Source organism: Trachemys scripta, chromosome 12 (assembly GCF_013100865.1).
Source record: "Trachemys scripta elegans isolate TJP31775 chromosome 12, CAS_Tse_1.0, whole genome shotgun sequence".
Classification (NCBI taxonomy): Eukaryota; Metazoa; Chordata; order Testudines; family Emydidae; genus Trachemys; species Trachemys scripta.
The window spans coordinates 25,631,197-25,656,840 of record NC_048309.1 but is presented as its reverse complement, the minus strand read 5'-3'; the positions used below and the strand labels follow the sequence as shown (position 1 = coordinate 25,656,840).

The 25,644-nt window shown below is 49.2% G+C and overlaps 1 protein-coding gene across 2 annotated transcripts in view; it reads right to left on the bottom strand.

The window, feature by feature from the left end:
- Window positions 1-25,464, bottom strand: part of GGT7 (gamma-glutamyltransferase 7) — a 56,282-nt gene extending 30,818 nt beyond the window's left edge. Inside the window, exons 1-7 of one of the 2 annotated variants that reach the window (XM_034787448.1) lie at window positions 25,247-25,464; window positions 14,721-14,947; window positions 12,867-13,018; window positions 7,521-7,638; window positions 6,216-6,283; window positions 4,969-5,042; window positions 2,581-2,774 (exon numbers count right to left, since the gene is read on the bottom strand). In XM_034787448.1, coding sequence (XP_034643339.1) covers window positions 2,581-2,774; window positions 4,969-5,042; window positions 6,216-6,283; window positions 7,521-7,638; window positions 12,867-13,018; window positions 14,721-14,947; window positions 25,247-25,430 — 1,017 coding nt within the window. In that variant the 5' untranslated portion in view covers window positions 25,431-25,464. Of the gene's footprint in view, window positions 1-2,580; window positions 2,775-4,968; window positions 5,043-6,215; window positions 6,284-7,520; window positions 7,639-12,866; window positions 13,019-14,720; window positions 14,948-15,717; window positions 15,906-25,246 lie in introns of those variants that run through there. The other variant, XM_034787449.1, reaches the window with a different exon arrangement.
- Window positions 25,465-25,644: the final 180 nt, after the last annotated feature.

Sequence of the window (25,644 nt, the reverse complement as noted above, 5' to 3'; positions counted from 1 at the left end):
TCTTGGAGATATGGAGAAAGGCCCAAGAACTTGTTGCAAGTTCTGTGTGATTACTCTACAAACAGCAGCTTTTCACACTCAGGCCATGGCAAGGGAGAGAGGGAGGGGATACATTGGAAAGATGGGAGGGAACTATGATCTCAGGGAGCACTACAAAACACAAGGTTGCCTGATGGGTGCGGCTACAATTTAGTCATAGGTATTTTTAGTAAAAAAGTCATGGACAGGTCACGGGCAATAAACAAAAATTCACAGCTGTGACCTATCAATGACTTATACTATACTCCTGACTAAATCTTGGCGGGGGGTGGGGGGGAGGCTGCTACCTGGGGGCGCTACTGCAGGGGGTGCCCCGGGGGGGCAGCCGCTGTGGGAGAGGCCAGGGGCCGCTGCTGTGGGAGGCACATCCCAGGGGGCTGCTGCTAGGGTGGTCCCCACGGCCAGCTGCACCAGCCACTGCTCTGGTGGTCCCTGGGGCCAGCTGCCCAGGGCCGTCCAAGCAGCAGCCAGTGTACCTGGCCCCAGAACCAGCTGCTTGGGTGACCCTGGGGTCAGCCACACTGGCTGCTGCAGAAGTCACGGAGGTTGCAGAAAGTCACGGAATCCGTGACTTCCGCGACATCCGTGACAGACACGGAGCCCTACTAATGAGCAATTTAAATGATTATTCTGATAATTCCAGAAATGGGGACCATACATCCATACACTTATCTTGCTTGTGTCTACTGCAAACCGTTATTGGTTCCATTGCCGCCAGGCTCCCCAAGTCAGAGTACCATTCTGTGACAGTTGGGTGCACTTAGGACTGCCACCAGGTAGAGTTAAACATTTGGCTCTGATCAGAGCTCTATGCAGCTCACATTTTTTCCCAAGGATGTCAGGTTCCAAGATGGATTGGTTAGGCCTAGGATGGTGTGGCCAGCCTGCATTTCCACTAGGGTGGAGAGAAAGAAATTTCACTATTTACCTCAGTCCAGAAAAGACGGATCACAGGGCAATCCCATAATATGTGGTGTAAGTTAGCACTGAAGTGCAGCAATTTTAAACATGAAGTCACTTAGAAACTGGAACTTTTCATCTTTGTTCCTTTTCTTCAGACCTCCCTTCCCCCTGTGGCACTGCCGAACCAGAGAGGGCAATGGAGAACTTTCTGAACATGGTAGCCTCATTACAGCAAGTAGAACGCAGCTCAGAGCAGTCCAAGATGGCGACTGAATAGCTGGATGTGTCATTGAGCACAGGCTATCATGACCTCTTGTTTATGTATCAGCATGGCAAAAAATAATACATACTGCTTCCCTAGTGCCATTCGCTGAGAATCCCAAAGCATTTTAAAAGCCTTAGTTAAGCATCACAACAGCCCTGATTACCAACTCCCTTTTACAGATGGAGAAACTGAGGCACTGAGTGATTAAGCCCCATATTTTCAAAAAAGCCCCCTAATTTTGGTTGTCCAACGTTAGACCCTATGGCCTGATTTCCAGAGGTGCTAAGCATTTGTACAACCCACTGATCTCAGCTGGGGATGCAGGTGTCCTCGGTAGCTCAGGCCCTATATAAAAATAAAGTTAGGCACCTAAAATTAGAGGCCACTTTTGAAAGTTGGTGCCTAAGTGACTTGCGCAGGGTCACACAGTGAGGCAATGGCAAGCCCAGGAGAAAACCCAGAATTCCTGACTCATAGTTCAGTGTTCTAACCAAAAGATAATGCTCGCAGCCTGTATTTATAGGACTGCAGGAATCTCCTGTCTGTAGAAGTTACTAACATATCAAAACTAAAGCAGAGCAGCTGAATAATGAATTGTGAGTGTGGGCAAAGGCTGGGTAGCACTGGCACCTCTCTGAACAGCAACTTACACAAAACCACATCAGTGGTCACCAGGGAAAATTTGGCTACATTAACTATGGTTGTGTCTCTGATTCAGACGCTTTGAAAAGGTTCAGGGAATGGGGTCTTCATGGGTGAGGACTTTCACCTCAAGGTCCCCAGTTCAAATACCCCAAAGCTGTTACTGACTGAAAATCATTACCATCTGATAGCTTTTTGGTGTGCAAAGAGTTAGTAGCCTCATTTGGTGGCCAAATGGAGGACTGTTCTCTAAGGCCTTCCAGCACTTTTCCTAGGACCTAAATGTCCTCCAAAACTTTAACCATTCAATCCTTACAGCCTAGTCCCATCAAATGTAATAGGGATTAAACAAATGGGGTTCTCCAGACATGACTGGAAAAACCTATCGAATTTAAGAGAATTAGATCCTTTCTGTAGTTTCTCGGGGACATTTTGACAGAGGAAAGAGTAGATTTCACTTTCATAGGTGATTGACCAATGAAGTGGCACTCTTATCCTGGTTTAAGTCGGATTAACTCCACTGAAGTCAATGGAGTTACACAGAGGTGGGAGAAAAACTGAGCGCCAAATTTTTATTTTTAAATCACTCGAGTCAAAACTGGCTACTGCTCACCCTCAGGATGCGTCCGTCCACATTTAAAACAAGGAATAGCTAGGTGGCACCATTATCTGTGCTAGGTTGCACTAACTATGCAATAATCCATGTGCAGATAAGTACAGACATAGCTCACCTCAGAAATGATCTCCTGGGTTAGGTTTCCATCATAGAAGGCCGAGACCCCTTCTGAGCCAACGAGATCCAAAATGGTGGCTAGATCAAGTCGCCTCATAAACATTCCAGGCAACAAAGGCTGGCCGTCTGGAAGGAAAGTCTCTCTGAATTTGTCAGAGTAGTTCAGCTCCTTCAGTTCAGTGATAGCTCTGGCTGTAGCAAGAAAGATAACAGCGGTATTACAGGAGGAGACCACCTAGGACATTCAGATCACCCCCAGAGACCAGCTGAAGAAGATGACCGCCAATGATGCATCTACAACCTGTATAGTTCTGCTCTCTGGTTTGTTAAGAGAGGTGTGTGTGTGTGTGTGTGAACGTGAGAGGGATTCCCATCCATTGCCCTCTTTGAAAAGTGACAGATAGTCATGGATCATAAGGGCAATAGGATCATCATGTGACCAGTCAACAGTAGGAGATGGGTTGTCTTGTGGCTATAGCATGAGATTTGGATTAGGGGTCAGGATTGCATTGCTGGATCAGCCACAGATTTGCTGTGTGTCCTTGGGAAAGACACATTGGTCTGCATTTGTTGTGCATGCTTGAGTGCACATAGTGCACTTTCCCACATTGTGTATGGAGAGTGTTTGATGCATGAACATAAAGGCAAGCGTAAGTGTGCAAGTCCCCTGCCTGGAGTTGGACCAGTAGATCCACAGGCACTGTGGCTGGCACTAGGAGGTCTAATTTGCTTCTTCCTCTCCTACCCTGGCCTGTTGCACCTTGACCTCCATCCATTAAGAACTCCACTGCTTTAGGCAGCATAGGAGTGCCCAGTATAAGCGCAGTCCCAGCCTGCTACCAATGCTCATAAGAACATAAGAACGGCCATACTGGGTCAGACCAACAATGGTCCATCTAGCCCAGTATCCTGTCTTCTGCCAGTGGCCAATGCCAGATGCTTCAGAAGGGAATGAACAGAACAGGTAATCATCAAGTGATCCATCCCGTCATCTACTCCCAGCTTCTGGCAAACAGAGGCTAGCAACATGTCAGAGCATGGGGTTGAATCGCCGCCCATCCTGGCCAATAGCCATTGGTGGACCTATCCTCCATGAACTTGGCTAATTCTTTTTTGAACCCAGTTATAGTTTTGGCCTTCACAACATCCCGTCAATGAGTTCCACAGGTTGACTGTGCGTTGTGTGAAGAAGTATTTCCTTCAGTTTGTTTTAAACCTGCTGCCTATTAATTTCATTGGGTGACCCCTAGTTCTTGGGTTATGTGAAGGAGTAAATAACACTTCCTTATTCACTTTCTTCACACCAGTCAAGATTGTATAGATCTCTAGCATATCTCCCCTTCATCATCTCTTTTCCAAGCTGAAAAAACAGTCTTTTTTTAAATCTCTCCTCAGACCGAAGCTGTTCCATACCCCTAATCATGCTCCGTTCCAGCAGGTCAGCTTTCTTTGGGTATGTCTACACTGCAGCTAAAAACCTGTAGCTGGCCCGTGCTCACTGACTCAGACTCATGGGGCTCTGGTTGCAGGGCTGTTTAACTGCAGTGAAGACATTCGAGCTCTAGGACTCTGTGAGGTGGGAAGGTCCCAGAGCTCAGGCTACAGCCTGAGTCCAAACGTCTACACAACAATTAAAAAGCCCCGCAGTCTGAGCCCCACAAGTCCAAGCCAGCTGATACGGGCCAGCCGTGGATGTCTAATTGCAGTGTAGACAGACCCTTTTTGACACAGTCTGGCCATCTGCAGCCTCCCCAGCAGAGGGGCCATGCTCTAATGAATGTGCCAGTGTAAAGTGACAAAGAGTCCTGTGGCACCTTATAGACTAACAGACGTATTGGAGCATAAGCCTTCGTGGGTGAATACCCACTTCGTCAGACGCATGTGAAATGTGTAAAGTGAATCAGGACTTCAGCTTCAGTTCAGGAAAAGTCTATTGCTAGCATAGGTGTGTCCACTCAGAAAATTATGGGAAAGACGTGTTTGAACATTAGGATGAGAGGTGCCTCAGTAACAAGACAGATTAGATCAGATAAATACATGGATTTGCACTGCATCCGTCCGCACTATCAATGGGAGAACTCCCAGAGACTCCAATAGTGCAGGATCTGACTCCATGTTTCCAACATGCTATTTCTAATGAGAGATCAGCCCAAACCAAAGAGTCCATTTAGGAAAGATCCACTCTGGATCTTTCATTCTCTGCTGTTCAGATTCTAACCCTGATGCAGTGCATTTCCCTGTCTGAAGGCCATTAAATTCCAGGAAGTTAACCCCCATCCACATTCCAAACACATAAATGCAGTCCCCTTCTTCCTTAACATATGCAGGAGGAAATACTTCCTGGCATACATCACATAGTACCCCTTTGCTGCGTTAAGGTGCTCACCCAAGTCATGCGTGACATTGAATCCATCCTGGGCAATGCTAGCAGCAAGGCCCAAAAGTTCTGACCATGGGAGTCTGGCGAAGAAGAAAACACAAAGAGAAATCTGCATTTGAAATGGAAACACAGTAAAAGCAGAGCTGTCTTCAGGGGACTAGCACTGGGGTTAGGACAGGGGTAAAATCAGGATATGTTTTGTTGGAAGTCTCTTTGTTGCAGCCAGAGAACAGAATTGAGACACTGCTCCCTCTCTGTAGCCTTGGGAAGTCATTTAACACCTCCCCTCCATGCTCCATCTATAAAATGGAGGTAATAAGATTGATCTACTGCACAGGGGTGGGTGCGAGGATTCATTGAGTAGAGCTGATCAGAAAACACAATACTTTCCATGAACGTTTTTGAATGAAGCAGGAAAAAAATTTCATTTGAAAATTTTTGCAGAATTTTTTGAGAAAATGAAAACCAGAAAAAAATCAGTTTTTGAACAATTATTTTTTTTTTCATTTTAAACTCACTTCCTTGCTTATTTTTCCCCTGCAAAAGGCAGAGAGAAAGGGATGGATCCCAAACTTTTCAATTTTCATTTCTTTGTCGAAAACCCAGAAAATTTCAACCAAAATGAAATGTTTTGTTTTGGCCAAACCTTCTTTTTTTTTGGTGGGGGGGGGGAAGAGAAGAGAGGGAACAAAATCAATCTGTTCTATTAGTTAATTAGATTTTTATCTAAGTCTGTGGTCTGGTTTTCACAGGGCTCAAGTGCCCTTAGCTGCCACTAAAGTCAATGAGAGTTGAAGTGCTCAGGTCATCTGAAAACTGGGCCATAGACATGTGACTGCAGGCACATCTGTGATAACTGCACATGCAAATCAGTCCTGTGATTGCATTTGTGAAATTCTGAAAACCCCAGCCAGTGTTTGTAAAGTGCACTAGGGACAAAAAGTGGTATAAAAGTGCTGCACTTCAAAGGGAGAGACCTGGAAAACAACATGTCCCAAGGGAAAGTGAATCAGCAGCTTATCCAAGAATATCAAGAGAGTCCTGTTGCAGGGTGAGCTGAGGGGACAGAGTTTACAGGGCCCTGCCAACAGCAAGATTCTATGGCCATGGAACCCACCCTAGAGCTGAATCTGCCACTGACCAGAGATTACAGCATGAACGCTGACGAATTGGAATAAGTAGGTGTTTTATCCTGCAATACCTTTCAGTAGAGTGCACTCTGTGCAGAGCTAAACCATATGAAATATTCTTACCTTCCATGTGACTGATGTGCCTTGTGCATTCCTTGTATCATGCCTGGCACCCCCACCAGAAGACCCGGCTGGACAAAAGAAAGCACAGAAAGGAAGAGTCAAGTCGCCCTAAGGACACAGTCTCTGATTACCATAAAGGAGAGGCCATCGCTCATCATACAAAAGGGTCTTAGCATATTTTCCATACGAAGTGAAAGACGCTAAAGATGCCAGAAATTTAGATACAAGGGTTGGTGACAACACTGTTAAGGAGTAAAAGCCTTTGGGAAGAAAGTGGGGCAAATTCATTCCTGATATAACCCCAATGAAGCCAATGGGATGAACTCAGTCCTGTGACATGCAGCCTTTGCTATTTATCTGTTTAACATTTTGGATATTTCTAAAAGTATGTCTACAAGGCCAAAAAAAATTAATCGCACAGCAGTGAGTCACAGAGCCTGGGTCTACAGCCTCTGGCTGGCGATGCTTGCGCTATGGTGCTAAAAATAGTCATGCAGACATTCATGCTCAGGCTCTGAAATCAACCCCCTCCCTGGGCTTCAGAGCCCAGACCCATTTGTCTACATGGCTATTTTCAACTCCATAGTGTGAGCCCAAATCTGTAGACCCAGGCTCTGAGACTCGCTACTACCCGGGTTTTTGCCATGTAGACATAGCCTCAGGCTCCTATCTCCTTGGTATCTCACTCTCGGAAGTAGACTGTTCTTACTTAATTTCCCTTATCCCCAAGCAGGACTCAGTTTACTCATTTCCAGTCAGACTTGCTGGCTCAAGGGATTTCTACGTTGCACATGAAACATTTCCCCTCTAGGCCACCAGGGCTAATCTGGGCTGGCTCAATAATGGAAAGACGGTCGTCATCACGTGTTCTGTGGCCTCTGAAGAACAAGTGGGTGAGTCTCCGTTCAGCTCCTAGTGGACAAAAACCTAGAGCTCCTCGTAGTCAGTTACAAAAACCACCATCAGAACTGAGAAACCCTCCCCTGCTGTTGGTAGGCTCAGGAGAGTGGGCCATGGAGACCGAACTCCCCTCTCAGCTCTGGAACGAATGGCTCCAGGGTCGGACTGAGGAGCAGTGTGGGGGTGAGGATGCTTGACCTGTGTTTGAACCTGTTCTGTGAAGAGGGGATTTGATATGCCAGCACCTTTCACCCAGGCTAAATTCCCCTCTGATTAACAGGCATCCCACCACTCGCTGCACATACATTATTGCCGGGAATCGGGGTTAGTGGGGACTGGAAGAAGACATGGGAACGTTAGCAAGGAAGCCCCACGAAAAGAAAATATAAAGGTTCTCCAGCCCACCTTCAGCTCCCAGGCCTTCCGAAGGCCTTCCTCCTGGATCCCAAAAGGGGCTGTCTCTCGGAAGTCAATCACCTGACTCTCGTTCTTCCGGATATCGTGGACCAGCATCACTCCCCCGCTGCAAAGGAAGAGCACATTGGGCATACAGAGCTCCTTGCTGTCCACTGGAGTCCCCGAGCACTTATTAATGCAGCTGTGAGCCTGTACCCCACCCCTGCCACCAAATCCCCTCTGCAGGGACATGGGGGGAGCAGAGGGATCTGGGGTTCAGTGCCACTGAGCTTGTACAAATGGCATCCTCTTACTCAGCTGTTGAACTGTTCTGCTCCCTGCACGTTGGGTCCTATCTGCTGACTTCATGGGCACACACAAGCATTTACTCCTGGCAGGCAGGCAGAGCCATCACAGCCAGGGGAGAGTGACTTGGAGGCTGTTCAGTTTTGTGCAACTTCACCTAACCTGTTAGCTGATGCCAATGACAGAATCTTTATCACCGGTGATGATATAAGAGGCGGAAAGAGCTCAGTCTGCGTTTCAGATCCCAATCTTTGATCTCAGATTTGTAAGCGGAGTACATTTGATCTACAGGTGAGCACAAGCCAAAACCCTGGAGCGGGGGTGTATTTGAAATCTAAAGCAAGGCCCACATTTTGAAAATGGCCCTATTTTTAGAGTGGGCCAGAGCAAAGTACTGGCTCCAAACACATCAGCTCAGACATGGGGGTGTACAAAATCCAAATCTAAAAGCTGCTGCATGAGCCTATTTCTAACTTGTTCTGGAATCCTTATTAACTCCGATGGTGACTGGTCGTTTGTTAAGCATCACTATTATCAGCTCTGCACAACACACACAAAATACAGTTAGCCGTCACTCTTAATAATTTACAGAACAGGGAAAATCCCAATGTCCTTGGCAGATGCCCACGGGGAAAAGCAGGGTTTGCTGTGAAGGCGTGGACTGGGATTCACGAGACCACAGTTCACTTCCCAGCTCTGTCACAGACTTCCTGTGCGATCTTGGCTAAGACCCCAGATCTGTGTCTCAGTTCCCCCTCTATAAAACAGATAGGACAGCACTTTCTTTCTCCCATTCTTTGCCTGTCTTCTCTGTTTAGATTGTAAGCTTTTTGGGGCAGGGACTGTCTCTCCTGTGCATACATTAGGGTGACCAGATGTCCCAATTTTATAGGGACAGTCCTGATATTTGGGACTTTTTTTATATGGGCTCCTATTACCCTCTACCCCTGTCCCGATTTTTCACACTTGCTATCTGGTCACCCTAGCATACATCCTAGCACAATGGGGCCCCCTTTTGACTTCTACGGCTATACAAACAACAATGCAACTCCACTTTCCAATGGAGTTATTACAGGAACTTGTTCAGTTATGGATTTTACCAGGTTCCTTCAATACAACCTTCCCTTTACACCAATATAGCAGCTCTCTGTGTCCTAACTGTTTATATGACCCAAAAGAAATCAGTTTCATCTGAGAAATGACTTATTTATCATTTCTACCACACTCGGGCTCCAGAATAAACATTTAGATCAAGAATGGTCTTGTGTCATCCTAGGAAATCATGCTTCTGTGTGTACAATGGGGCCTGTTCTGCTGCAGCTGAGATCACAGGAGTCATTTTACATTTAGTGACCCAAATACTCAGAGGGCCACATATCATAATGGGCGCAATCTACCATGCATTAGAAACCATTACAATACATCTAAAAGTTTAACAGCTAAAACCTGGTGGGGGAGATCATGAAGAAAGGTGTGAGACAGTAGAGAGGAAGGTGATGAACACGGGAGCAGCAGCGTTCAAACTAAAAACACCTTCAGAATCAAAAATGTTGAAGCTTTTTTCTGAAAGTGAGATTATTCATTATTGTTGACTATTGCTCATAGATTCAAGACCAGCCTAGTTTGACTTCCTCCTAACACAGACCATGGATTTCACCAAGTGATTCCTGCATCAATCCCTAAAGCTTGTGGTTGGACTAGTGCATATTTTAGAAGGGCAACTAATTTTGATTGAAAGACTGCAAGTGATGGAGAATCCACATTCCATGGTACATTGTTCCAACTGCTAATTATTTGTGCATGTTGGCTTAAAATGTAGTTGTTCACTTGATGCTTTAATCCCCAATTAGAACAGGAACTCTGTGCCTTAGGAGTCTTGGGTAAATTGCATATTTCCTAAATCCATTCCCAACTAGTCCGTCCATTTGTGGTTTGTTTTGTTTTGTTTTTTAATCCTAAACAGAGATTTAGTAACAGGCTTTGGGATCAAACCAGGGTTTCCACTTACTACAAAAGATTCTCAAATCCGACCTGATGAGACATTATCAGGTGACAGCATTTATGTAACATTCCCTGGGACTTCCTGGTGTCCTGACGAGCAGAGGGTTCAAGTCTCACTTGCATAACGTCTTTTGAAACTAACACCGAAGGGAGGCAGCAGCTCCAGGCAGTAGGCTAGACTCGGGGGTGGGGAGGTCACATGGGATCCAAGATGGTGCAGTTGGCACTTTCCTCCAGCCCCCTCGCTCTGCACATTCCTCCAGTTTAGATCTCCTTACATTCACTTTGTCCCACCAGGAGTTGAGGGAACCCCCATATAGCAACATGCTGCTGCTGCTGTTGTAACAGGGCCATGATTTACAGGTGTAACAAATCTTATTCAGTCCTCCAAAAACACCGGGACAGATCCACTCAGCATACCTGGGGCAGGGGAATAGGGAGCATTCCACCCCCTTTTAATCTCTCTCAATCCTGGGGGCCAGATCCACCCGTACACATGCTAGAGCAGACTCAGGGCTACTCTAGCTTGTGCTTGCTAGAATTGCCTTCTGGGAACCCTTCAACAGGTCCTGGATCATCAGAGTGCAGCACACTCCAGCCATGCCTCTCTCCTGCCACTGGCCCACCTTAGCAATGCAAAGCAGCCAGAAGGATGGGAGAAAGGATCTGGTCTACCACTGTCACAATGATTTGGAAGCCACCCTTGCCTCCCCCAGCATGATAGTTTAGAATAAGGACTCAATTGCAACTGTGTTGAGGGTGGTGCAGTGGCAAACCTCTGCAGCAGAAGAGCCTAGAAGCAGCATGCATGACTCAGGGCAGCATGTGTCAGACTGGCTCCCAAGAACTCTCCCCACACTTCCCCGGCTCTGCTGGCTGCTGCAGAGGGCAGGGCCGGCTTTAGGCCAATTCGACCAATTCCCCTGAATCGGGCCCCACCCCTAAGAGGGCCCCGCGCCCAAGCCCCGGTACGGCGTACCGGCAAGAGCCAGTGTGCTGTTCCCGGGTGGCCCGGCTTCCCCAGGGGGCAATTTAAAGGGCGTGGGGCTCCCAGCAGGGGCTGGAGCCCCAGGCCCTTTAAATTGCCACCACAGCCCCACTGCTGGAGCCCTGGGGTAAGGCTGCGGGCTATTTAAAAAGTCCAGGGCTCCCGTTGCTTCTACCGCCCCGGCCCTTTAAATAGCCGCTTCTCCAGGGCTCCCGCAGCTATTTAAAGGGCCGGGGCGGTGGAAGCAGGGGTGCCCCGGACCCTTTAAATAGCCCCCGAGCCCCGGGCTGCTGCTGCTATCCCAGTGGGGGAGGGAAGAGGAGGGAGCACTTACCGTACAGGGTGGGCTGTACCCACACCCTCTGCCCACACCAGTCCCGCACCCCCTGCCCTGCCCGCAGCCAGCCCCGCATCCCCTGCCCTGCCCGCACCAGCCCCTGTCTCCAACCAGCCCCACACCCTCTGCCCTGCCTGCACCAGCCCCACACCCCCTGCCCGCACCAGCCCCGCTCCCCCTGCCCTGCCTGCACCAGCCCCGCTCCCCTTGCCCTGCCGCTGCCCACCCCGCACCCCCTGCCCACAGCCAGCCCCTGCCACACCCCCGGCCCTGTCTCCAGCCAACCCCTGCCGCACCCCCCTGCAGCCCTGCCCGAAGCCAGCCAGCCCCACACCCCCTGCCCACACCAGCCCCGCACCTCCTGCCCTGCCTGTAGCCATCCCCGCACCCTCTGCCCTGTCTCCAGCCAACCCCTGCCGCACCCCCCTGCCTGAAGCCAGCCAGTCCCGCACTCCTCTGTCTCCAGCCCTGCCAACCCCTGCCACACACCCCTGCGACCCTGCCTGAAGCCAGCCAGCCCACCCCACACACCCGTGTTCAGCCAGCCCCGCACCCCTTGCCCTGCCTGCAGCCAGACCCTGCCTCCAACCATCCCCTGCCCTGCCTCCAGCCAGCCCCATGTCCAGTGGTGCCCTGCAGTTCCCAGGGCAGTAACCTTGCACACCTGCTTCAATGAGGGAGGGCAGGGAGCAGCTGGGACCCACACATTTGCACACCACTAGGGTGATCAGACAGCAAGTGTGAAAAATCGGGACAGGGGGTGAAGGTAACAGGATCCTATATAAGAAAAAGACCCCAAAATCGGGACTGTCCCTATAAAATCGGGACATCTGGTCACCCTAGCACACCCCCAGGGAGTGGTGGGGACCCACACATGTGAAACGGAGCTCATTTCTAGTTCAGGCCCATCTTTTTAAAAAATAACTTTAGGTAAGGTTAACATACATCCATATTTTCCCAGACACGTCAGGCTTTTTGGTTCTTAAATCGCTGTCCAGGAGGAGTTTTTAAAATTTAAAAATTCCTCCCGGAAAAATACGGACGTATGGTAACCCTGTTGGTACAAAAAAATACATACTGTGGCACGTCCCTTAAATCAGAACTTTTTATAGGGAACCGGTTGCTAAGAAACGAAAGGCTTTTTTTTAGATTATTTTTTTTTTAAAGTCATCCCTGCCGGGGCCCCACAATTCCTAAAGCCGGCCCTGGCAGAGTGGGTGAGGCCATAGCCCTCTCCCTTTGGGGAGGCTAATACCATCATCAGCACTAGCCTTGAGCAGTCCGTGTGCGCAGGAAGAGCAAGGACAGAGCCTGGCCAGCCTGGTCTAGAGGCACATAGAGGAGAAGGATCTTTGTAGCCTCTCCCCTGCTTTCAAGGCTGTGAAGGGCTCGTCAGGCTCCATCCCTACAATGAGGATGCAGTGGAAGCCTTCCCCACCGCCAGCCGGCAGGTGCACAAAGGAGGCGAGAAGCACTGAGTCAAATGACACTTCGTGATCCCAATTCCTCCCGTGCCCATCCCCAGGGCACAGGCTGCAGCACAGAGAGGAACTCCTCTCAGCTCCCTGGCAAAGCTCTGCACCACCTGCCTGACCAGACTCCTGGCCTGACACTGGCCCCATTGCCCAGACCCGGTGCCCTCCTGGTTCTGCCCCCTCAGCACGCCACCACACCGAGCAGGCCCTCTCAGCAGAGGGGAGCACAACGACCGATTTGCACTTACCCGCCGATGCCGGACGTGTGGGGGTTGATTATTCCTGCGCACAGAGCTGCAGCGATGGCTGCGTCCACTGAGGACCCCTGCTTGTTGAGCACCTCAATGCCCAGCGCCGTGCAGCGGGCGGCGTCGGTGACCACGGCACCCTGGTGGAATATCTAGGAGAAGCAAAGCCATGCGGTAGGAGAAAGGCAGCGCCATCTGCTGGCGGAAGGAGCATTTCCCATGCTCGCATTCAAACCCATGGCAGGTCCTGGTCTGGGGCCCATAACGAACACGGGCAGCAGAAGATGGTTTGTGTCTGTGTGCAATTCAAGGGGTTGGTTTTGACCTGTAAATGGTTGAGCGGTTGGATTCCTGACTACACCACTCCTCGTGCTGGAGCTAAGACTGCCCGGCCTGCGTTCTCCTTAGACAAAAGGCCTCCAGCCACTGCTACTGGTGAAGTGCCCCCTGGCCAAATGCTCTAATGCAGCAGGTCGTTCCTACCGCCACGCTGTAGCCCGAGGTATACCGTGTTATGTCACAACCACAACTGGCATCTGGACAGGACTGAGAACAGCTGGCCTCTTTGTTCTACTCAAACCTCTTCATGTTTTGTACGTTTTCAAAATCCCATAAAAAACTTTTAAGAAAACACAAAGGCAGACACCACAAGCAACCCCCACAGCATGGCCCTCATTTCCCCTACACACAACCCCCATAGCAGGGCCCCATTCCCAAACAAACACAACCCCTGCAGCAGGGCCCCCATCCCCCTGCACACACCTAAACACAACCCCTGTAGCAGGGCCTAGCTATTTGTCAAGGATGATCAGGAAACTGTTTGTTTTTACTATGTTCAGCACCTAGGTACAGTACTCTAATTGTGGGCACTCTAAAAATACACCATAGACAGACAGATAGGTGATTAGACAGACTGCTACCTAAACGGATATCTACTGCAAATAAACTTTGTGCATCAGCAAGAGTCCAAATAATTGAAAGAGCAAGGATGCTCCTTTCCCATTCTGAGACCTGCCCCAGGACATCGAGCCAGGACCTCCCACCTCACTGAGCAGTATGGGGAGGACAGTGGGGTCAAGACCCACTGACACCTGTTTGCGACACACACACCCCATTACACAACATCACAGCACACTAGTAAATGTTCTGTAGCCTATTTTGTCAAAGCAACAAAGTCTTAGTAAAATGGGCCCGCACAGCAGTGCTGCCTTTCCTGTGAAACCCTTGCGGTGAAGTGGGGAGAGACGGCCAGTGTGTAAAATATGAGGTATGGGCAGGGACTAGCAGGGGGTTCCTCTGTAGTTTAAACCATTACACTGCCTAATCCCTGTTAAAAATTATACCCCTCAATGACAGTGTTGCTGGTCTGTATATTGTGTGGCGCACCTATCATTTCGCCCTGTGATTGTCAGAGAAGTGACAATGTACCAAAGGTGCCTTCTGCCTTAACAGAGCTGCTCACTACATTGATTCAGGTCTGGGTTCTTCTCCTGCTTGAACCACAGAGCCAGCCAGGGCAGGATGAGCTGCATTCTATTCTCTCCAGTGCATCATCATCAAAACCTCACAGATAAATCTGGTTACATAATCTCTGTCCACAACGATGATGCAAAAGCAGAGAGAACCCAGCTTGACTCTCACATCCGTCAGGGACCTTACAGCACTGGTTGGTAGAAAAAGCTTTTGCTGTGTAAACGGTTCTGATTTGATGTGGAATCACTGAGAGGGAATCGGTATGGAGGCTCCCAATCTCAATTCTACAGTCCCTTTTTGGCATTACCAGCATTTGCTGGGTGTCTTAATTGCTGAGAGCAAAGGAGGAAGCTGTAGTAAAAAAAAAAAGCCTCCGCTTACCTGTGGGTCCCCAAAGTAGATCTGCATGATCAGGGCCACCGTGACTCCCATCGCAAAGGTTAAGCAGGCTGTGATGATCACAGTCAGCCCATCCTGGCGGCAGCTGCAGTCCGCAGAGAATGGGTCTTTGCTGGTCTCCCGCAGTGGCGAGACATCCTGGCTGCCCATCTCCGATGAAGATGACGGCAGGCGCTGGAGGCGAGCTGATTTCAGGAAAGAATCTGGATCTTCAGAGGTAGGAAGGAAAGGGAATGAGGGTTAGGTATTGAGGAAGCTTGGGTTCTTATTCAAATGCATACGCTGAACTAGCATTACATCTGTACCCGTTCCAACAAAGTGATTATCTTCCCTATTGAGCTTTCAATAGATTTTCTGGCTCAAATACTGCTCTGGGTGGTTTTACTCCTACCTTTCTTTAACACTCATTAGCCTTAAGGGGACTTTTCCCTGGAGATGGTGAGATTTAGACAGGTAACTTGTCTGAATTTTGTTTGATGCAGCAGACGAATGGACAGACCGAGGGCACCTTTTAGGCTTGGTTGTAACACAGATCCCATGTTATTCTGCTTGCAGACCAGTCTCAGAAACGCTGCAGAAGATGCAGGTAAGACCAAAAACCCATCATTATTACTTGGGCGCTGTGCTTAAGGTAAAGCAACTTCATCAAACGTACCCACATCAAAATAGTAGAGGGAATAGGGAAACTCTACCTACCTGTCTGTCTATCTAGGGTACATTAGCGGTTCACAGCAACTCAACTAAAGCTAAAGGCATTCAGGAGGCAAGGAGACTGTTTCACTTTCCCACTACTTAAGGCTTTCGAACAATGATGAGGAGAAATGCAAAGTCTGGTGACTCAGTTTAATTACAATATCAGAAAAGATACATCCAATAGAAGGAGGCCCTGTGTCCCACTGCCAGGCTTTAACTGGGAGGAAAAGGCCAGAACAGCAAACAAAGTGCACATCTCTTCCACATGATTTTGAAAACAATTTACCTTACTGTTCAATGTCCTTCAAATCTATATTTTCTTCATCTGTTATTTTCACAGGGTTGATGATTGTGAGAAGAGCCTGCACAGCGGGCATTACCTGGGAGTTAATAGCCACTTGGGACTGGGCCCGACTCAGCTGCTATGTAAATCCTACTTCAGAGATTTATATTCACACTGGCCAGAGGTGTGGTGTCACCAGCATTCCTGCTCAAACTCACTCCAGTTGGCTGAGATGCGGTCATGTGCTCAAAGGAAATTTTACACCATTCCAAGGCTGACCACATTATTTACCACTTAGTCACCATTGGGTGACTTTTTTTTTTTTTTACTATGTCCTAGCCAGTGATTGGCTGAGATTAATTACATGGGCCTATCACACCCAATCCGATTATCTATGGTCATCTAAGAGTGGGACCTTTCAGTGGTCTCTGGTTCCTGTCCCTCTCCGGGTGGTTCTGGGGGCAGTCGGTATTAGAGCTGTTACAGTCGTCTTCCTTATGCTTCCTCTCTTGTTCAGGTGAAGCAAGTTCCTCTTGAGTTGCAAATGCTGGCATCGTCAGAGCTCAGGTGCAGCCAGGGTTGCCAACAGTCTCTTATTACAAGGGACGTCCCTTATTTTTCCATCTCTGTACAACAAGATTGGGAGTTGCTGAGTGCTGCAAAAAGCAGCAAGAAATATCCCTAGTGAATGTAGGTAAGTACTGCTTATTGATAATAATAATAATGATTATACATAGGGTCAGATTCTCCTCCCACTTATACCAGGTGCTCACCAGTGAAACACCATTGATTCGAATGGGATCACTCCTGGTTTGCACTAGTGTGAGAGGAGAGTCAGGCCCAGAGATGCCTTTGGAGAGTGATTGTGTAGCAGGTACAAAAGTTCCTGGACAGCATCCCAGCCTGGAGGATGCTAGGACATGCTCAGCAAGAATCCAGCATCAGAGTCACAAGAGGTGTTCTGCAGAAGTGAACTGGCTGGCAGCACCTAGAGCAGAGAAAGGGTGTGTGTGGTGGGGGGAGGACTGTGGACGGAAGAGAAGAGCCATTCTCTTGTCCTGTGATAAAAGGCTGCATATTAACTGGAGAACAAGTTAACAAGTAGAACGATTGGCTCTTGGTTCGAATATGTGATCAGCAGGCCTCCTGCAGCTGAGTACTATCTGCAACTAGCAGTCATTTGTATTAATCCAAGGGGCAGTGCAGGGTTCCACGTATCTCCCTGGCAAAGAGAGAGAGGCACCGAGCTGCCACCAGTCACTGCAGGGGGAAGGGACTGGCCAAGAGGGGCCTCTGCCCCTAGGGGTCTAGGCCAGGAGCCTTGAGACATTCTCTGTCAGTCTGTAACTGTAGCTTTTTTTTCCCTCTTGAGCCTAAAGCTATTTCTGTGGGAAGAGCAGATTGGGATGAGGGGACCTGGGTCAGCAATGCTGAAGCAGGTTGGCTGGGGCAGCCCAAGAAAGGGGAGGGAATGGGGTGGAGGGGTGATCTGGAAAATAATAAAAAAACCCAAATATAACAAGTTGTGTCCCTCTGCCTTTTTATTTCACTCGTATGTTGTCTGTCTGGGACTGTCTGTCAGTCTTGCTAATGCGGCTTGTAAACTCTTTGAGGCAAGGCCTGTCTTTTCCTATATGATTGTACAGCACCTAGCCCAATGAGGGCCCTCATCCTGATGGGGGCCTTTGGGCACCACTGTAATATAAATGATTAATAAAATACAGAATAATAATATGCCTCAACTCCAGTCAGTAACTAACTCAATCAGCTAAGAGGGAGACTGGCTGCTGGCAGCCTGGTCTCTGCCCCATCCTCAGCCCCATTTGTCAGGGAAGCAGGAATAGTCCGGGGCTAATGTTAGGCTGTCCCTGCTCATCCTGTACTAAGGACACATTCCCCTGCCCTCACGGATGGGCTTGGCTCACTTACTAAGCCAAGCTGAACAGGTGGAGATGAAAGGCCCCAATTAACCTCTTAATGTCTCTACCAGCCTCCTTCCAAGTGCTTCTGGGGAAGGCAGCAGTTATGAGTTTCCAAGTCCTGTCTCATTCCTGACATTTTAAAACCACTAAGCCAAATTGAGACCTGGGGTAAACAGGTGCAACTCCACTGGAGTCAGGATGGGCCCCAATTCTAATCTCAGTTACACTGCAATAAACCAGGAGTAACTGCACTGGAGTCAATAAAGTTATAGCTTCTTACACCAATCTCACCGTAACTCAGGAGTAAGGCCACTGCCAGGGCAAAGCATGAGAGATCAAGCTTGGCCCACTGTATTTATTTACCAACTTATAAAAGAACCCTCATCCCCTAAGGCAGGGGGGCCCAACCTACCGCCCACAAGCCATACACAGCTCACCAGAGCATTTCATAAGATCCCAGCCTGCTTCGACACAATATGCTAACAGCCGATTGATTCGTTAGCTTTTTGTGATAGCGTTTACATCATTTTTCCTGTTTTCTATAATTGATACACATTTTAGGCACTCATTTCTTTATTTGTTTTTAAATAGGTTGTTTCTATGTGCAGTATTGTCTATCTAAATACATAAGAAACAAGACGAACAAACTAATAATCAGTACAGGTGACTTTAAATCTTATTGAAATCTTATAGAATCTGTTTGGCCCCCACAAGGTGGTGCTTCGGTTTATGTGGCCCTCCTGTGTAATAAGGCTGGGCACCATAGACCTAAGGTCTAAGCACCTGTACAACCTTCAACCAAGACATGACTTGTTAATCGTACCAGACAGTAGCTCAGTCAAAACCCTCCTCCTGCATTTCATCTCTAGAGACCAGCGCTGCAATCCTGCCTCAGGTCACCCATGGAACCATGTTTGATGTTCTCATCAGAGTCCCCAGTGGATGTTGGTCCATAGCAAAGAAACCCCACACAGTGCAACACAGCTGGGTGCCTCTTCTCAACAGGAGCTCAAGATGGACAGAGTGAGTCAGGGCTGAGGTGGGCGGGCAGTGGCTGTGTATAGGCTGGGACAGTGGGAAGAGGCCAAGACTGGAACATCAAGGGGTGCTGCAGGTCAGGATTGGGGTGCTTTGGCAGAGCTGTGTGGAAGCCCAGAATTGGAAGAGTAGAATTGGGCACAGGTCAGAAGTGCAGCGCATAAGCTGAACTGTATGGGGGGCCACAACTGGACTAGCAGGGGAGGTAATTGCTCTTGTAGAGCTGGGGCAAAAGTGGGGGGCAAATTATGCACATCCCCTGGCTCCCACCAGCATTCACACTTCTCTCAATTCCACCAGCACCACATTGACCTATGGCAAGAAAATCAAATGACAAATACCGATGCTCTCTTACTTGGAGAATCAAAGTAGCAGGAATCTCTGTGCAAAACCATTGGTGACTCCAATCTCAATGCTAAGCCACACTTCTCTTGTGCTACTATAGAGCTCTGGAAACAGAGACTGCAGGACTGAAAATTAGACCTCAGCCATGCCTATAGTTGGGATGACAGAGCTCAACACATGCCCCTTTCTTTCCCCAATAAAACCCAGACCCTCAGCTCTCCTCCTACCCCTGCTCAAACACTGCCCATCACTTTGGAAGACACCCTCCTGTGGAGACTTTCACGGCAGACAGTTACACCAGGGCAGGCCATTTGTTCCTTGGGGTCCCAGGAACTTTGACAGCCCACGTATTATACACACAGGAGTGGGGAGGAGAGGTAAGCAGGTGAATGTGGGAGGGTTTTGCAACTGAAAAACGGGATTTGAGCACTTGTCAGTAAGGGGAATTTCAGCAACTGGTGGGGCTTTGGCATCTGTCATGGGTGGGTCTGAGAGAGCCAGGCTGTGGAGCTGGTCCCTAGGGAGTGTCCCTAGGGAGGGTCCACAGGGAGCCAGTGTTCAGAGGAAGTTGAAGGTGAATGTAGGGAAAGGCTGCTGCCAGAGCAGCACCCTCCAACAGATAAGGCCTGGTGTAACCACCCTTTAGCCCAGGGGTTCTCAAACTGGGTGTGACCCCTCAGGGGGTCCGGAGGTGGTTACATGGGGGTCGTGAGCTGTCAGCCCCAAGCCCAGCCATGCATGGGGCTGACAGCCCAGAGCCCCTCCAGCCCAGATCCATCCTTACCCCCGTTCTCCTCCAGCCCTCTCCTCCTCCAAAGAAAGGACACCAAAATAGAAATTTGCCCAGAGTGCCATTTTTCCTAAGGCCAGCCCTGGGACTGAGACAGCATTAGAGGGTTTGATTAATTCAGCTGCTGAATGAACTGCATGAATGTGTTTTTAATTTATAAGGGGGGGGGTCACACTCAGAGGCTTGCTGCATGAAAGAGGTTGCCAGTACAAAAAGTTTGAGAACCACTTCTTTAGCCCATACAGTATTGGCTTGGCCCTGCACCGCTCAGAGCTTTTAAACCCTGTGTCACCCTGCAGCTTTTAATCCTTGTTTCCCCCTGTGACAGGCAAATAATCCGAATACTGGGTGGGTGCACAGTGCCTGCAATGCAAGGATCTCAGAGACCTTCACAGGCATTAATGAATTCAGCCTCAAAACACAACTTGCAGGCAGGGATGCTCTTGTACCCCACTTTAGAGATGGGGAAACCAGAGCATAGAGAGATGACCTTGGGCCAGTCATGTCACACAGGATGTCCATGGCAGAGTTGGGAACAGCAGCCTGAGAGAAAGGACACTCCAATGGTTTGGGCACTAGCCCAGGAGCTGGGTTCAATTTCCTGCTCTGCCACAGACTTCCTGTGTGAACTTGGGCAAGTCATTTGGCCTCAATTTCCTATCTGTGAAAGGGGGATAACAGCAATGCCGTGCCTCACAGGGGTGTTATGAGGATAAAAACATTAATGATTGAGAAGTGCTCAAATAATGTGGTAATGGGAGGCCATATAAATACCTCAGTTAGAATCTAACTCCCCTGACTCCCCACACTGGAGCTGCCTGTCTATAGGCTCAGAAAGATGGCGCTTGTCCGGTTCCATCTGATTCTCACTGGAAGGTGCTCTTCACAACCACAGGAAATACAATTTTTATTAAATGAGAGCTTAGATTGGGCAGACAACAAAGACCTAGATTACCACTTCCTCAATTTGCCAAATAATGTCTCCTTCTTGGCATTGGTGAGTGCACAAGTAGATTTTTCAAAGCCACTTGATGTTACATTCATGTAAGCGTTTATATTTTCATTTATACAGTGGAATAGGTGAGTAGGAACATAAAACATTCAAAAATGTCAGCTGTGCAATTGTGTAACAGATTTCTGCATGAAACTACTGCAGCACGGTGGGGAAATTCAGTACCTGTGCGCACACATAGCCAGATTTGCATGCACCACCAGGATAATGGCACACATCAAATCATAGCAGGCTGTTGGGGGAGGGATAGCTCAGTGGTTTGAGCATTAACCTGCTAAACGCAGGGTTGTAAGCTCAATCCTTGAGAGGGCCACTTAGGGATCTGGGGCAAAATCAGTACTTGGCCCTGCTAAGGAAGGAAGGAGGCTGGATTCAATGACCTTTTAGGGTCTCTTCAAGCTCTATGAGATAGGTATATCTCCATATATTATAAACTAGGGCTGGAAAGGGCCTCAAGAGGTCATCTAGGCCAGCTCCCTGTGCTGAGGCAGGACCAAATAGACCTAGACCAGGGGTCGGCAACCTTTCAGAAGTGGTGTGCTGAGTCTTCATTTATTTACCCTAATTTAAGTGCCAGTCATACATTTTAACGTTTTTAGAAGGTCTCTTTCTATAAGTCTATAATATATAAACTATTGTTGTATGTAAAGTAAATAAGGTTTTTTAAATGTTTAAGAAGCTTCATTTAAAATTAAAATGCAGAGCCCCCCAGATCGGTGGCCAGGACCTGGGCAGTGTGAGTGCCACTGAAAATCAGCTTGCATGCCGCCTTCGGCACACGTGCCATAGGTTGCCTACACCTGACCTAGACCATCCCTGACAGGTGTTTGTCTAACCTGTTCTTAAAAACCTCCACAACCTCCCTTGGAAGCCTATTCCAGTATTTAACTCCTTTTTAGTTAGAAAGTTTTTCCTAATATCTAACCTAAATATCCCTTGTTGCAGTTAAGCTGATTACTTCTTGTCCTACCTTCAGTGGCCCTGGAGAACAATTCATCACCCTCCTCTTCATAACAGTCCTTAACTTATTTGAAGACAGTGATCAGATCACCCCCCAGTCTTCTTTTCTCAAGACTAAACATGCCTGGTTTTTTAACCTTCCCTCAGAGATCAGGTTTTCTAAACCATAGTCATTTTGGTTGCCCTTCTCTAGATTCTTTCCAACTTGTCCACATCTTTCCTAAAGTGTGACACCCAGACAGGACACAGAACTCCAGCTGAGGCCTCACCAGCGCTGAGTAGAGCGGGACAATTACCTCCTTTGTCTTGCATACGATGCTCCTGTTAACACACCCCATAATGATGTTAGCCTTTGTCACAGCTGCATCACACTGGTGGCTCATATTCAATTTGTGACCCACTATAACCCCCAGATCTTTTTCTGCCGTATTACTGCCCAGCCAGTTATTCCTCATTTTGTAGCTTTATATTTCATTTTGCTTCCTAAGTGTAGCAATTACCATTTGTCTTTATTGAATTTCATCTTGTTGATTTCAGACCAGTTCTCCAATTTGTCAAGGTCATGTTGAATCCTGTCCTCCAAAGTACTAGCAATCCCTCCCAGCTTAGTGTCATCTGCAAATTTTATCAGCATACTCTCCACTCCATCATCCAAGCCAGTAATGAAAATATTGAATAGCACTGAACCCAGGACACTCCTGTGGGACCTCACTACATAGGTGAGGCATGAAATTGTGCTTACATTTTGCACACACAATGATATACCTAAGTTTTTGAAAAATCTTTCCCATAGATTCCAAGGTAAAGTAACTAAGGGGACATTTCTCTCTTGGGCCTGAAAGTGAGTGCAACCTGGAATGGCATGAAATGAAAATGGATGATGAAAACTTAGTAATTTATTAGAACATGATCAAGGAAATGAAAAGGTAAAAACTGTGACTACTTGCAAATTAGCTTTCAGTCCTCAAAGACTTGACTGGGAACTATACAAAAACATCCTTGCCTTGACAGAGAGATGCATGCATAGATATTTGTTCTCAATCTGGTGACCCAGTGGTAGCAGCCCTGACCTGATACTGACCAGTCATCACTGGGAACCAAATACTTTGCTGGTCTGAGAGAGGGGAGCAACAGCTAGTCACATGGATCATTGTCACATCAGGATGGTATTAATGAACTAGGGGCCAAATTAATCCCTAGTGTAAATCTACTAACATCAACAGAGTCTATAGAACTCTTTATAGTTACACTGGGGATGAATCTGACCTACAGTCTCTATACCACCTGGTTTCACTTAGACACGAGTTGGAGCTGGGGGTGTGTGGGGCAGGGGTTAGGCACAGAGGTGGCGCTGGGGCAGGTGGGCGGAGTCAATTTGGATCCATTGGAGAAAAATATGACTTTGATCATCTGTGAAGAAACAATTTAAAAAAAAAGAGTTTATCCAGAATAATTTAAAACCCAGCTAATTTTATTAAAACCAGGCAGTTGACAGGAACAATTCACAGCTGTTTGCAAGTGTCTATATGTCTTTGAAGCTGGTATTGCACTACCAAACCGGAGACCCCAGCAAACTAAAGTGGGAAACTGGGCAGAGGATGGTAAAGATGATGACACAGGATCTTAGCAAGACCCTTCTGAGCCTAATAAGATATAAGGAATACTAATAATTCAGAATAAAAAGGGTAGTGACATTCGAAGTGCTTGGTGTGACTGAGAGGGGGAGATGGGAGGATGGACTGATGCATGGGTATGAGGATGCTTGGATGAAGGGATAATGCAGGGCAGTAATGAACTAAATGGAGGGGCTGGAGTGAGGGGAACAGAGAGAAGGGTAACACAAAAACAGATGGGGTGTTCCCCTGGGAAAAGCTGAAATGCCAGGTTCGGTTGCCTAAATTCTAGAAGATTCTCCAAGCGAGAGAGAAACGAAGTATGGTATTTTGGGGAGAAATGAGTAACAGGACATAACTGTGTTTTAGTTATAACTCCAAACCATTTCCAAGGATTCAGCATGGATCAAGGACATGGTTCAGTCTTGTCTACACTACAAGACCAAGCTGTACTTCAACCATCTTGGGAGATAGCCACATTATAAGAAGTGATCACTGGGGTGGGTGGATCTGGGCAGTATCTGCCATGTTCTGGCTAGCACCGGGGCGGGGGGGTAGGTTTGGGCCTGCCTGCTGTCAGAGAGTGCCCCACTCCCCAGTAGCTGGATTTTGCCTGCGTTCTGAGAGCTTCCCTCCCTGCATGAGGAGATTCCCCACTGCACAGGGAAATCCTACCCCCAAGGGAATGGGACTCCCACAGGCCCTGGCCGGCCAGCCGAGTCTGCCCTGCAAGGTGAGGGAAGATCAGCCCAGCCACTGAAGAGTGCCAAGTCCTGTGTGAATTGAGGGGAGGAAAGGGATGGTCTCCTCAGCAGATCCCTGAAGGGTATGGGAAAGACCAGCCAGTCAAACCCTGAAGACAGTGGGTGAAAGAACACCCAACCCCATTCCCCAAAAGGCTCCAAGAGTGAATCCTGAGTGGAACCAGGGCCAGGGGCTTTCGCGGGACCTGAAACTGAGGGGGCTAGTGAGGGGCGGGCGGCCTGGTCCAGGGTGACTGAGGGATTTGGAGCAGCTGAGATGGGAGTGCTAGAGTCTTTGGGAGCCAGGCCAGGAGAGGAGTGGGGGCGAGAGAAGAAGGCACCAGTGAAGGAGGATGGAGGGAGTGAGACAGCAGTGAGAAGGGGCACTGAGAGGAGAGATGGAGGCAGCAACGAGGGAAGGGTCTGAGGATGGTGGTGAAGCACTGGAATGGGTTACCTAGGGAGGTGGTGGAATCTCCTTCCTTAGAGGTTTTTATGGTCAGGCTTGACAAATCCCTGGCTGGGATGATTTAGTTGGGGACTGGTCCTGCTTTGACCAGGGGGTTGGACTAGATGACCTCCTGAGGTCCCTTCCAACCCTGATATTCTCTGATTCTATGAAATGAAGGGATCAGAAGAAGCAGAAAATAGGGAAGGGGGGAAGGTGGCAGCAGCAGCGGAGGTGGGTGGATGCCCATGCACGGGGGGGTGGGGGTGCTTGGCGGGCTGCAGACAGGGATAGCGAGGGGTGCATGGCTTGGTGCAATGGGGGGTGCAGGTGGGCGAAGCGGGATACAGAACCGTGTGAAGGGCAGCCCCGGCTGGAGGCGTGCGGGAGAAGGGTGCCCGGTCCTGGAGGGGGTTGCTGCAGGGGAGGGAGCTGCAGCGAGGGGAGGGCAGCAGGGATACAGGGAGCAAAGCAGGGCCGCCGGAGACGGGCGGCTGCAGGACTGGCTGGAGACAGGCGGCGGGGAGCGGGAGGGAAGCAGCGATGGAGGGATGCAGGAGGCTGCAGGGAGGGAGGGACCGGAGGCGAGGAAGGATGCTCGGCCGAGGGGAGGCTGGCGGGCGGGGAGGGGGCGCCGGGGCTGCCGGCCGGCTCCTCTCACCCGTGTCCTGCTCTCCCAGGAACGCGTCCTCCTCCTTCCTGGAGCGCAGGCAGCCCTCGGCCGCCGCGCCGGCCGGCTCCTCCTCGGGCAGGCGGGGGAAGCTGGTGATGCTCATGTAGTCCACGGGCGAGTAGGCGCCCAGGGTGCTCTGCTGGCTCGCCTCCTTCTCCACGGCCGCGGCCATCCTGCCCCGGCCCGGCTCGGCCTGGCTCGGCCCGGCTCAGCCCCGCTCCGGAAGTGACTGAGGCCAGCGGCGGGGAGGGGAGGGAGGAGCGGGCGCCCAGCCCCCGGCTGCGTAGCGCAGGGACAACAGGTGCCCGGGATCCGCCTCTGCAAGGGAAAGGCCCCGGGCGTGGGGGGATCTCGCACCTGTGAGGGGGGATCCCCCAGGCTCTGCA